Raw genomic sequence first — 12,500 nt, 5'->3', positions numbered from 1 at the left:
ACTTTCAATGCTGAACTCTGGCTGGACAAAGCGTTTCATCTATTCTTATTATTTTCTATTATATTGTAATGAGTGTGACCTTACATGGTCAAGTCCTCATCACTGCACGTGTCGTTAGTATGCAGTACATGCTGTACTGTGTGTGTGTGTGTGTGTGTGTGTGTGTGTGTGTGTGTGTGTGTCGTATCAACACTGTCTCCTAGTGTTGGACACAGTGTATTGCAGCTGCAGCTCTTCTATCTCCAGTCTAACCTTAACAATTGTAAGAACACAGCACCAAGAAGGTTTACAAAAGAAACATCTAGAACACTAATATAAACAGATAAGAGACATTTAAAAGAAAACTCCAGGAGAGGCGACAATTAGACTTGAGACTTCACAGTAATGAATGACTTGGACTTGACTTTGTAATCTACATTTAAACTTGATACCTGACTTGAGACTTGTGCCTGAAGACTTGAGACTGAGCTGGGACTTTGTCACACCTCTGCTAGACAGAGGGTGTTGACTGTCTGCTGTCTGTCCACAGGAGCTGTACAGAGTGACAGAGGGTGTTGACTGTCTTCTGTCTGTCCACAGGAGCTGTACAGAGGGACAGGGGGTGTTGACTGTCTGCTGTCTGTCCACAGGAGCTGTACAGAGGGACAGGGGGTGTTGACTGTCTTCTGTCTGTCCACAGGAGCTGTACAGAGTGACAGGGGGTGTTGACTGTCTTCTGTCTGTCCACAGGAGCTGTACAGAGTGACAGGGGGTGTTGACTTAGTGTCTTCTGTCTGTCCACATGAGCTGTACAGAGGGACAGGGGGTGTTGACTGTCTGCTGTCTGTCCACAGGAGCTGTACAGAGGGACAGGGGGTGTTGACTGTCTGCTGTCTGTCCACAGGAGCTGTACAGAGGGACAGGGGGTGTTGACTTAGTGTCTGCTGTCTGTCCACAGGAGCTGTACAGAGGGACAGGGGGTGTTGACTTAGTGTCTTCTGTCTGTCCACAGGAGCTGTACAGAGGGACAGGGGGTGTTGACTTAGTGTCTTCTGTCTGTCCACAGGAGCTGTACAGAGGGACAGGGGGTGTTGACTTAGTGTCTTCTGTCTGTTCACAGGAGCTGTACAGAGGGACAGGGGGTGTTGACTGTCTACTGTCTGTCCACAGGAGCTGTACAGAGGGACAGGGGGTGTTGACTGTCTTCTGTCTGTCCACAGGAGCTGTACAGAGGGACAGGGGGTGTTGACTGTCTTCTGTCTGTCCACAGGAGCTGTACAGAGGGACAGAGGGTGTTGACTGTCTTCTGTCTGTCCACAGGAGCTGTACAGAGTGACAGAGGGTGTTGACTGTCTTCTGTCTGTCCACAGGAGCTGTACAGAGGGACAGGGGGTGTTGACTGTCTTCTGTCTGTCCACAGGAGCTGTACAGAGGGACAGGGGGTGTTGACTGTCTTCTGTCTGTCCACAGGAGCTGTACAGAGGGACAGGGGGTGTTGACTGTCTTCTGTCTGTCCACAGGAGCTGTACAGAGGGACAGAGGGTGTTGACTGTCTTCTGTCTGTCCACAGGAGCTGTACAGAGGGACAGAGGGTGTTGACTGTCTTCTGTCTGTCCACAGGAGCTGTACAGAGGGACAGGGGGTGTTGACTGTCTTCTGTCTGTCCACAGGAGCTGTACAGAGGGACAGGGGGTGTTGACTGTCTTCTGTCTGTCCACAGGAGCTGTACAGAGGGACAGGGGGTGTTGACTGTCTTCTGTCTGTCCACAGGAGCTGTACTCGCAGTCCTACGACGCGGTGGGCGTCATGTTCGCCTCCATCCCAGGTTTCGCTGACTTCTACTCCCAGACGGAAATGAACAACCAGGGAGTGGAGTGCCTGAGGCTCCTCAACGAAATCATCGCCGACTTTGACGAGGTGAGAGCTGCCGGTGTGGAAACTTATTAACTATACTATACTATACTTTACTATACTATACTGCTTTAAACACAAGAGTCTTTTTGATTCAAAATATCAGTCTCGCTCCCCTGAATACTTCAAAATGAATGATGTAAAAGACAGAATAAATACATAAATAACTAAATAAGGCCACAGCCAGACAGACAGCAGCTGAGCTCCTGCTGCCTCAGGCCAAGGCAACACGCTACTGCCCCCAACAGGCACAGACTTGTTAATACACATGATCCTTGTCTTTATCAAATCCTGCCTCCATCTTTGTGGACAGTGTGGGCGGAGCTTGTTGACTAAAATCTCTTTTTGTCCTTTCATTGTACCCGTAGCTGCTCGGTGAAGACCGTTTCCAGGACATCGAGAAGATCAAGACTATTGGCAGCACTTACATGGCCGTGTCCGGTCTCTCCCCAGAGAAGCAGGTGAGATCCTCCAGGTTTCAACTGACTTCAGATCAGACCAGGTGATTCAGTTTGACTTGCACGGAGTGCCAGGTGGGCGGGGTTATATTTAAGCAAAAATACATTGCTTAAAGAGTTTCCTCTGTTTGTCTCTAGATCTTCAAGAAAAAAACATCAGTCTCATTGATACACAAAATTAAATGATAAAATAATAAAATCTAAAAAGTAATTGCGAATACTACACTACCAAACCCCTTAACTTTATCCCTGGAATGTCACTAATTTCTCCATTACATAAACATGAATTATCCATTAAAAATAACATAGCTTTAAGAAAGTATGGTTAGTACAATATCATGGGTTTATAAGGGATTTATTCATGGGTTGATTCACAGAAAGACGATGGGTTAAGGGGTTGTTCATGCCTTTTGTGCAGGTTTACAGATTATTAAGTGGAAATTCATGGAAAAGATCATGTCTCCCTGAAATTGACATGAAATGAGAAAGTAAGCAGTCGAGAACGAGATCAGGTGGTTGAGGAGGTTTCTGAGTTTGACATTAAATTTGAAAGTATGGAGACAAGATAAAACGGTTAAGGAGGTTTCAATGGGATCTCCTCCATTACAACTGCCTTAATTTGCATGAATTCAGAGGTGAATTAATGTAGATTCATGAAAATGTAGGCCTACTGTAGGTGACAGTATCTTAGGGGATTACTGGTTCATGGAGACTTGCAAATATGCCTTCTAATATCTCATGTAGGAATCTAAATCGAAATGTTCCATGTAGAGCAGAGGGCGCAATGAATACCTGCAGTAAAATACTGGAATGCATTCGTGTATCATCAGCATGAATAGTTTTAGTTTTTTGTTTTTTTGTGTGTTTTTTTTGCCAAATAAGTAAGTGAACACAGAAGAATCAGTAAATGTAGCAGCTTGTACAGTAGGCATCAGTAGGCTACTTGCAGATGAAATCACAGGCTACTTGAAGATGAAATCACAGGCTACTTGAAGATGAAATCACAGGCTTCAGAGTTCAGCACAGTTTGGAATGGATTGCAGGTGCAGAAGAGTTGTGAGCGCAGGGTTAGCGTTGAGTTTCCTCTGATGCGTGGGCGTGGCCACAGTGCGTTAGCGTTGAGTTTCCTCTGATGCGTGGGCGTGGCCACAGTGCGTTAGCGTTGAGCTTCCTCTGATGCGTGGGCGTGGCCACAGTGCGTTAGCGTTGAGTTTCCTCTGATGCTTGGGCGTGGCCACACTGCGTTCGCGGTCCCTCCAGTGACATTTCCAATTTCATCTCCCCTGCCCTCCAACTCCACACAGGCCCGACTCTCAGCTGACACAGACCCTCTCCTCCTCTCCTCTCCCTTCCCTCCCACAGCAATGTGAAGATAAATGGGGTCACCTCTGTGCGTTGGCCGATTTTGCCATTGCCCTCAACGAGAGCATCCAGGAGATCAACAAGCATTCCTTCAACAACTTTGAGCTGAGAATCGGTAAGACTTCTGCGTCAAACCCACTCCAACTTTCTGAACTGAGCTGTACCAATTCACTATTTTCCTCCTGTCTTTTCATTCTTCTCATTCTTTTGTTGTTTTTACTCATTTATTGTCCCCCACCAAAGGGGGGACTATGGATCAGTCTGTGTCCGTTCGTTAATTAGTCACACTGTAATGTTGACTTTGTGCCTCTAGGGGGCAGAATGGGCACTCAGAGGTAAAGCAGGTCACACTGTAATGTTGACTTTGTGCCTCTAGGGGGCAGACTAGGCACTCAGAGGTAAAGCAGGTCATACCACCTTCCTCCTCCTCAGGCATGGCCCACGGCTCGGTGGTGGCGGGCGTGATCGGCGCCAAGAAGCCCCAGTACGACATCTGGGGGAAGACGGTGAACCTGTCCAGCCGCATGGACAGCACAGGTGTGAGTGGCAAGATCCAGGTTAGTCCAACATGCACCAACATTTGGATCAACGTCTCACTAATTGCAACAAAAGCAAACTCAATGGATTTTATTACCTCAGTATGTTGTGCTGTACGCCTGGCGGCCATGTTTAGAAAGTCGTTCCGGCTATCTATTTACCTTTTTTTTTTTAAAGAGCGTTTCTCTGCATTTTGGATTAATATTTCATCTCCACCCTCTGCCAATCTGGGGAGAGCTGTAGACTAGCACCATGCTTCCTCCGACACATGCGCCGTTGCCAGCCGCTTCTTTTTCACCTGACAGTGTGGAGCTTCACCGGCAGGACATAGCACATGGGAGGATCACGCTATTCCCACCAGTCCCCTTGCGCCCTGAACAGGTGCCTCGACCGGCCAGAGGAGGCGCTAATCCAGCGACCAGGACACATACCCTTAATCCGGCTTCCCACCTGCAGACACAACCAATCGTGCCTGTATAGACGCCCCGACCAAGCTAGAGGTAACACGGGGGCGCGAACCTGCGCCCCTCGTGTTGGTAGGCAGGGAACCTCCCGCTACACGACCCGGACGACCCTCTCATTCAGAACATATTGAGGACCAAAAAAAAAATCCACTGAGTTTGCTTTTGTTGCAATTAGTGAGAGGCTGACCCCTATTTGTACTGGAGTAGGTGCCCGAGGACACCTACCTGATCCTGAAGGAGCGCGGCTTCGCCTTCGAGTACCGCGGAGAGATCTACGTGAAGGGCATCAGCGAACAGGAGGGCCAGATCCGGACGTACTTCCTGCTGGGCCGCGTGCAGCCCAATCCGCTCATCCTACAGCCGCGCAAAATCAGCGGGCAGTACTCGCTGGCGGCCGTGGTGCTCGGCCTGGTGCAGTCGCTCAACCGGCAGAAGCAGAAGCAGATCCTCAACGACAACAACAACTCTGGCATCATGAAGCATGGCCACCACCACTACAACAGGAGGACGTTGTTAGCCGGCGGTTCCCAGGCGGCCGGGGGCCACCGCGCCGAAGCGGCCGATAAGACTGAGCTCTCCTGAAGAGCGGACTGGAGTTTTAGTTCCACAAATGGTTGCCGCAGGCAGAGCTGCCATGGAGGGAGAAATATTCTGATTGGTTGAGTTAAACCTCGGTGGGCGGAGCCAAAGAACCGCCATTTTTCTGGCTATGCAACGTTAGACTGAAGCCCAGTGAAAAAGACAAGAGATACAAGAGGAGGAAGCTAATATGAAGCCTAGCGCCCTGCTGGTAACTGACAAAAAAATGCAATGTAGCCATCCCATATTTCCTCTTTTATTTACCTCAACTGCAGAGGCCTTTATTGGAAGCAGGCTTAGATTAGAGACAGGCCTTTATGTCCAATCCTCTCTGTTTGATAAGTATATTTGCTCATATTTTAGTGCAAAGCCTCCTTATCTGCTTCTGTTGGGGTTCGTTAGGTAGCCATCTTTTGTTTGTCACTGCACTGCATTACTGATAATTACGGTAATCGAGACTTCCACCAGCCACTGGCACTTCCACGTGTCTATATGGTAGGCTACTTCAAATGTAGCTACAAACTACAACTACTAGCTAGTTACTACAAACTACAGTTACAGTATATTATATAACAGGCACCAGGATTTTACCGGTAGGCCATCCATCATTGTTTTTTCCTTTGTTTTTGCTCCTGGCCTGTATTTGTTTGTGTCGACCATGCCATTATTGGAGACCTAGCTTTTAATTGACTACTGGCCACTATTAGAGGAAGTAAGTTAACTAGGTTAGCTAGTTAGCCTAGCTGACCTCCAAATTCAAACTAGCCATATACTAGCCCAGTGGTACTCAACCTTGCCTACTCAGGAGCCACATTGACACCAAAAAACTGTTGCAATAGCCGCAATCCACAAAATTCCCTTTCCTCCCTTTGTTTTATTTTAGATTTTTATTTATTTATTTATTTATTTATTTATTTATTTATTTATTTATTTTAAGTAGGACTTAAAAGAGCCACAACTACCCATAAAGGAGCCGCATGTGGCCCTAGAGCCTCGGGTTGAGTATCACTGTACTAGCCTATAGCTATCTAGGTAAGATAGTTAGCTAGCTGCTGACCTTCGACATCATGAATATCATGGTCATTCATGAATGAAAATAAGTCATTCACATAGAGTTCCTTCTTTGCCATTCAAACTCGCACTTCCTGCAGCTAGTGGTTCTTTAGCCCCGCCCACTGAAGCCTAATTGAACCAGTGAGATTAGTTTTGCCTCTAGAGCAGCTGTTGCTCTGACAAATGTTTCTACAACTAAAACTTGAATGAGAGGAGGAGGAGGAGGAGGAGGAGGAGGAGGAGGAGGAGGGGAGGGTGGGGGGGAGGGAGTGGACGGGACCATTGCGTTCTGTTTTCATCCACCCTCATCTGTTCGATGTCCATTCGACCAATCCCCTCAGACTGTCATACGTTCCTCCTATCATATCAACCAATCCCCTCGGACTGTCCCACGTTCCTCCTATCGTATATCCACTTCCCCTTTTGATGTCACCCGGCCACCGACCTTCCCCAGCCCGAGCCCATACACCATGTCCTGCTCTGACGTTCGCCCGGTGTCGATGTTTCTTTTTTCTATTTCTTTTATATATGAGAACACAATAAAAGGGGTCTAATTTTGTATATATGCCGTGTGTCCGCTTGCCTCATTTGTCGCATTTGAAGAGCTTGTCTGATTCTGTTGGGGTTTTTGTGGCAGAATGCTCTGAGGTGAGCATATGAAGTTCCATTTTAAAATGAAAACAATGGCATCCACAGTTTGAAAATTGTGACACTTTCCACATTCGTTTAGACACATTCTTGTCATGACATGGCCAGCAATGAGGGGGGGGGGGGGGGGCTTTTGGGGTGAACAAAAGAAAGAACAAATAAAACATTTAAATAACAAAAGCCCCCACTTGGTGTGTGCAAATGAAAGTGGAAACCAAAAGTAAAACGCACTCTTGAATACCATCAAAGTTATACATTTTAAATCCTTTAGTGACAAAGAATCGAGCCATTGATAGTAAATAGTCTCTGCTATACTGTACCCTGCTTTTGAAACCATGTTCTTAAGTAAATAAAATATAAACCTTTCTGATCCCTGAGAGAAAAAGAATGGAGACAGTGGAGGTGCAGGTTAGTGAACAGAGAGTAAAAGGCACACATGACACTTAAAGGGTGAGGAGTGACACTCTTAATTGACATACGGTAATTAACAAAGTTTTGAAAGTGTCATCAGTCCAAGAGGTAGAACTTTCTGAACCCATAGAGGAGCATGATCATCAAATACAAATGATCAAAACAGAGTTACAAGGTTTTCACACAGCAACAGTGATGTGAACAAAGAGTAATAAACTACGTAAATAAAGGTACAATATTAATACATGTTATATAGAGTACCACTATGAAGCCCATAGACTTTCTAATGATTATAAAGAAATCTTAGAGCCGCAGCAGTTTCCTGTTAGCTGGCAGACAGAATGAGACCATTCTTCTCCACATCATGATCATCATCTCCGGTCTGAGAAGGTTTCGATGGATCACATTAGGAGGAGCAGGCAGGACAGCAGACACCTGCCGGCTGGACGGGACCATCTGGACTCACACTCAGTGTCTGAGCAGATGCTCAGAGATTCTTCATCTTTTTCATATCAACCATTTTTAACACGTGAAGGCTTTCTGGGGTGAGTCATGCATTCATTCAGTCAGTCAGGAACAGATAACGGATAGGATGTCATCAGTCATGATGTCATCAAATCCTTTTTGGTGTTTTATGGCATTGGCATCCTTAATGTTGCATTACCGTTTTCTTCTGGATCCATCCACTGTTTCCCTACATTCTCGATTTGCTCATCCTGTCTACACAGACACCTACCCCAGTCTACACTGGCTGTCTCCAACCTTGTCATGTCATCAAATCCTTCCTGGCTGAGGCTGTGGTGGGAGTATAAGTATAGGGAGAAGAAGACAATTGGCGCATCATCTCCAGAGCAAGTGGATGGGGGTATGCTATTTGTGCCAAAGATGCACATGGTCCTGGGCCGGATTTACCTTTGTTTTCATTTTATTTTATTTTATTTTATTTTTTGTTTGTTTGTTGTTGTGGTTTTTTGCACATACAAAACTACATAAAATCCAGACAATAATAAAAACAACAGAATATGTGACAGGAGAGGTCAAGAAGCCTTCTTATACAATGGACTCCCCTTAAAAGATAAAAAAGACAAGAAAGAAATCTTAACCATAAGTTAAGAAAATGCAACAAAAAAATAAACTACAACAAGAAACACAACAAGAAAAAAACTAAGCTAGCATAATTTCAATTTGCATGAAAATCTGTCTGCATGAGCAAAGAAAATAATTATAATAATAGTTCAAGCGGTTAGTAAAATTACCATAAAGGGGGGTGGCCAGGGGTGTTGAGTTTCGGTTCCGGTTATGCAGGTGATGAAATGAGCTTGGCCCCCAGAGGTAAAAAATAAATAAAAAATGTATACTTCCTGGCCACGTTTTATTTAATTATCAATGTCACAGTCCCATGACATCGATTTCAGATGTCGTTCTATAGAAGTCTATTGGACTCTGTTAGAGCCATTTCTAAGAACCTCCATATAATTTTTAGTTTGAATGGTAATCGTTTGGCAGCACCTGGTGGAGTATTTTGGTACTGCATGTAGAGAGCACAGCGTCACCTGACCCACAAATCGTGAACCCCTGAAGGCAGGCAGGTGTGCTCAGGAAAGAGTTGGATTGTGGAAGAAGACGCCACGGAGACTTCAAGTCTTCAACCACACGCTCCTCCGTGTTTTGGGTTATTTTGTTGGGTTTTTGATGGTCTGTTTAATTTGGGGAAAGTTTGTTTTGTTGGTTTGGGATTTTGATTGACGCAAAGCCAAGCCCAAGCAGTTTGCCTCATTCACTCAATCAACAACAGCCTACAGTATTACTACTACATAACGCTACCAGCCAAACCACCACCGCGTCGACAACGACACACCACCGTGGACGAAGAACATCAATCAGTGAGTAGCCCAATGCTAACCGAACACAAACACAAGTGCGAGTTGAACGTATCATGTCATGGCGTCTGTGGACCGCTGTTTCCATTAAGCCGCGCGGGGATGTTTACATTGACTTCCCGGTACCCCTGAGGTCCACACATCATAATGGCGGTGAACACGGCACAAACTGACGTGTTAAAGACAAAAACAGACAAAGAAGACAAAAATGGTTCGTTCGTGTTGTGTTGTTGTTTAATATCATTCATAACAACACTTTCACTAACATTAGTGGAGACCAGACTAGCTAATTTACCTGTTGGACCAGACCAGAGTAGACTTGAAGCTAAATTAAATTAACATGGTGTCAGTAGCTATGTCTGTAACGAGTCTGCAAAAAAAAACAGCGAGTTTGACAGTTGTAAACAAACGTTATTAGCTAGCTAACACTACATAAAACAAACACAGAAGAAAGGCTAGATACGTCGGACAAGCATATTTACCAACCGTTTGAATATTTAAATTGAAAGTAGTCGGCCGAAAACAACGAGAGGGTTTGACAGCATTTATTTGACAACACGCACATTTAAACTTGCCGCCTTCCCAAAGTGGTACCCGGAAGTATGGGGACTGGTAACTAACTAGTGAGATGGCTTTCAGTGATGTGCAGCATAAACTGACAGCATGCAATGTGTAGAAACACCACTAGATGGCAGAAGAAGACTGTTCTGCAGTCAGACAGGAACAGTCAGACAGCAGCAGTTGGAAATGCCACACTGAGGACAATACAATGACAGTAGCCTACATGATGCTGATTCTTCTGTCTTCTGTCAGAGCAATATTCTGTTCCTCGAACCTTGACCTCCTCATCACATCACTTGGACTTGAGCATTCATGCAGCTGTATGATGCCAAGTGTCCTGAAGCTGTATGATGCCAGGTGTCATCGGGTGCATGGTTGGTACTGGTAGGGACACGCGCTGCACCCGGCACAGAAAGGTAGCTTATGGGCCGTGCCATCCACTCTCTGGTGTGGTGCTCCATCATATACACGTGGAGGCGAGATGCATCGTTGCACCTGTGCTCCTGAGTGAGAGCCAAAGTCACACCCTCCTCATCGTTTTTGCCCTAGGAGGCTGAAACATGGAGGTCAAGTGTGTGTTTGTGTTCATGCCAGTCAGCTAAAAGGAGGGGGAGGGGGGGTGAATTTCACAATGGAGTGGATAATTTTTTTTGTTGTTATAAAGGAATTGTCCTCGGGGCTTCTTTATTACAGATTTACTACAAAGCATTTAGAGAAGAACATGTTTTAAAAGTCAGTTAAAAAAGGTGGAGATTACGGGGATGGGTGGGATGAATTATTTTATACTGTATGCTTGTTGGTGTATTTTTAATTTGTCAAATATATTCAATCAATCAGTCATCTACCGCTACACTACCCGGATGCCCTATAGCCTATAGCACACACACACTGTCCCGGGGCGGTCTGGTCCACCTCCTGGCTGTACTTCTTTGACGTGGACTCCAGCTGAAACACCAGTCAATGAACACAAATACTCATATAATAGTATATAATATAGTGTATATGATATAGTGTATATAAACACCAAGCTACTAACAGTAAATATACACAGTAAACCCTTCATATTTTACAAAGGACGAGTGCATGAATGGAGCAACTCGGCCCGATAACGACATCACTACATAAGATAGAGCACTGGACTTAAAGCCCCAATCAGTAAGATTTTTGATATTTTTTACTGTAATATAAGAGCTTTTTAGTCACAGGACATGGTAGATTGACTTGTAATAGGGAGACTCTCGACTTTATTTATCCCACACCACCCTCCATTGGCCAGCCCTGGGACTAAGCAAGTTGTCTGCCACGTCCCGTGTCAATAAAAAAGAGAAAAGAAAAGGATACGCGCATGCGCTGTACAGCGGAAGCGCTGTCTTCAGGAAAACAAGGAAGTAACTCGATTCGGATTTGCTACGAAAATGATGTTTCACGGAACTATGGATTATTATTTCATCACTACCCGATGTCACAACATGTACATAGAGCTTTCTGGCGCTGTGTTTTGTTGACTTTGAACGGCGATATCGTTATCGATACTATTGGACCCAGGGGGCGCAGTTTCCCCAATAGCAAAACTTGGAAAACTTACTGAATGGGGCTTTAAATCGTCAATCTGTCTTCTTATCTGCTACTGTACTTGATCCATTGGCAGTGTCCTGACCATTGCTTTCAAGCTTGAATGTTCCATGACTCTTTTCACTGGCTTGTAGCTCTCCTGAGCCAGTCTCCTGCACTGCTTTCTGCTCTCCTGAGCCAGTCTCCTGGACTGCTTTCTTGGTCCAGAACATATTCAGTATGTGGGAAATGAAAGGACAAAAGATGGGCTCCAAGAACCTCTTGTAGAGCCACAAAAGAGCAGGAATCAAGATACAGGAAATGCACACCATGGCTGTGGCTGAGATAGGCTGCCAGGAAGAAGAACCTTTTCTGGAATGCGGCAAAATGGTTAGAAGGAGCCTCGCAATGTCACAATGGAAACAAGTCAAAATGTGTCTCGCATAGAGTTGGTGATGTCGAGATCTCGAGTTGCCCCAGTAGGAACGGTCCTACTTATAGCCTCAGCAGGGAAGGAGTTATGACTGTCACTTATCACTGACGTCACCAGTGATGTCACTTGAGCAGTCGATGATGTCATCAGTGATGTCACTCAAGGAATTGTGACGTCGGCAGTGGTGATGTCATTCAAGCAACTACAATTCTTACTAACTAGTGGGAGTTAGACCCCCCCCCGTGGGAGTTAGGTAATTAGGCTAATTATCGAACAAAAAAATCTGGCTCCGTCAGGTCACCTGCACGGGATTGAAACTTACGCACTTCCTCATGTTGTTGTCTTCTGACTGGATCATTGCTTGTGTTGTATAAAGCTCAGATGTACGTCGCTTTGGATCAAAGTGTCTGCTTGAAATTGTAACATTGTAACACGGGGCAGTTCTTCCTGCCTGTAGTAATGGCTACCGGGCTCTCTCTCCTTTGAGAGAGTCTCATATTTACTGTATATATATACCGGTATATATAATATCTATATATCATATACTTTTTTCATATTAAGTGTTTTAGTTTTAATTCAGAAATAAATAATAATAATCATTCTCCACTCTTAAACGTAAAGAAAGGCGTGTGTGTGTGTGTGTGTGTGTGTGTGTGTGTGTGTGTGTGTGTGT

General features: G+C 45.2%; 1 protein-coding gene across 1 annotated transcript in view; it reads left to right on the top strand.

Moving 5' to 3' along the window:
* Positions 1-5,293, top strand: part of adcy8 (adenylate cyclase 8 (brain)) — a gene marked incomplete at both ends in the record, with an annotated part of 56,004 nt that extends 50,711 nt beyond the window's left edge. Inside the window, 5 exons of the mRNA XM_083658940.1 lie at positions 1,750-1,896; positions 2,259-2,351; positions 3,711-3,825; positions 4,143-4,267; positions 4,919-5,293. Coding sequence (XP_083515066.1) covers positions 1,750-1,896; positions 2,259-2,351; positions 3,711-3,825; positions 4,143-4,267; positions 4,919-5,293 — 855 coding nt within the window. The remainder of the gene's footprint in view (positions 1-1,749; positions 1,897-2,258; positions 2,352-3,710; positions 3,826-4,142; positions 4,268-4,918) is intronic.
* Between the last annotated feature and the right edge of the window lie 7,207 nt (positions 5,294-12,500).

The sequence above is a fragment of the Poromitra crassiceps genome (genome assembly GCF_964638095.1).
Source record: "Poromitra crassiceps genome assembly, chromosome: 23".
NCBI lineage: Eukaryota > Metazoa > Chordata > Actinopteri > Beryciformes > Melamphaidae > Poromitra > Poromitra crassiceps.
Note: the sequence above shows the minus strand (reverse complement) of the source record. Positions and strands in the feature narration are given on the sequence as shown.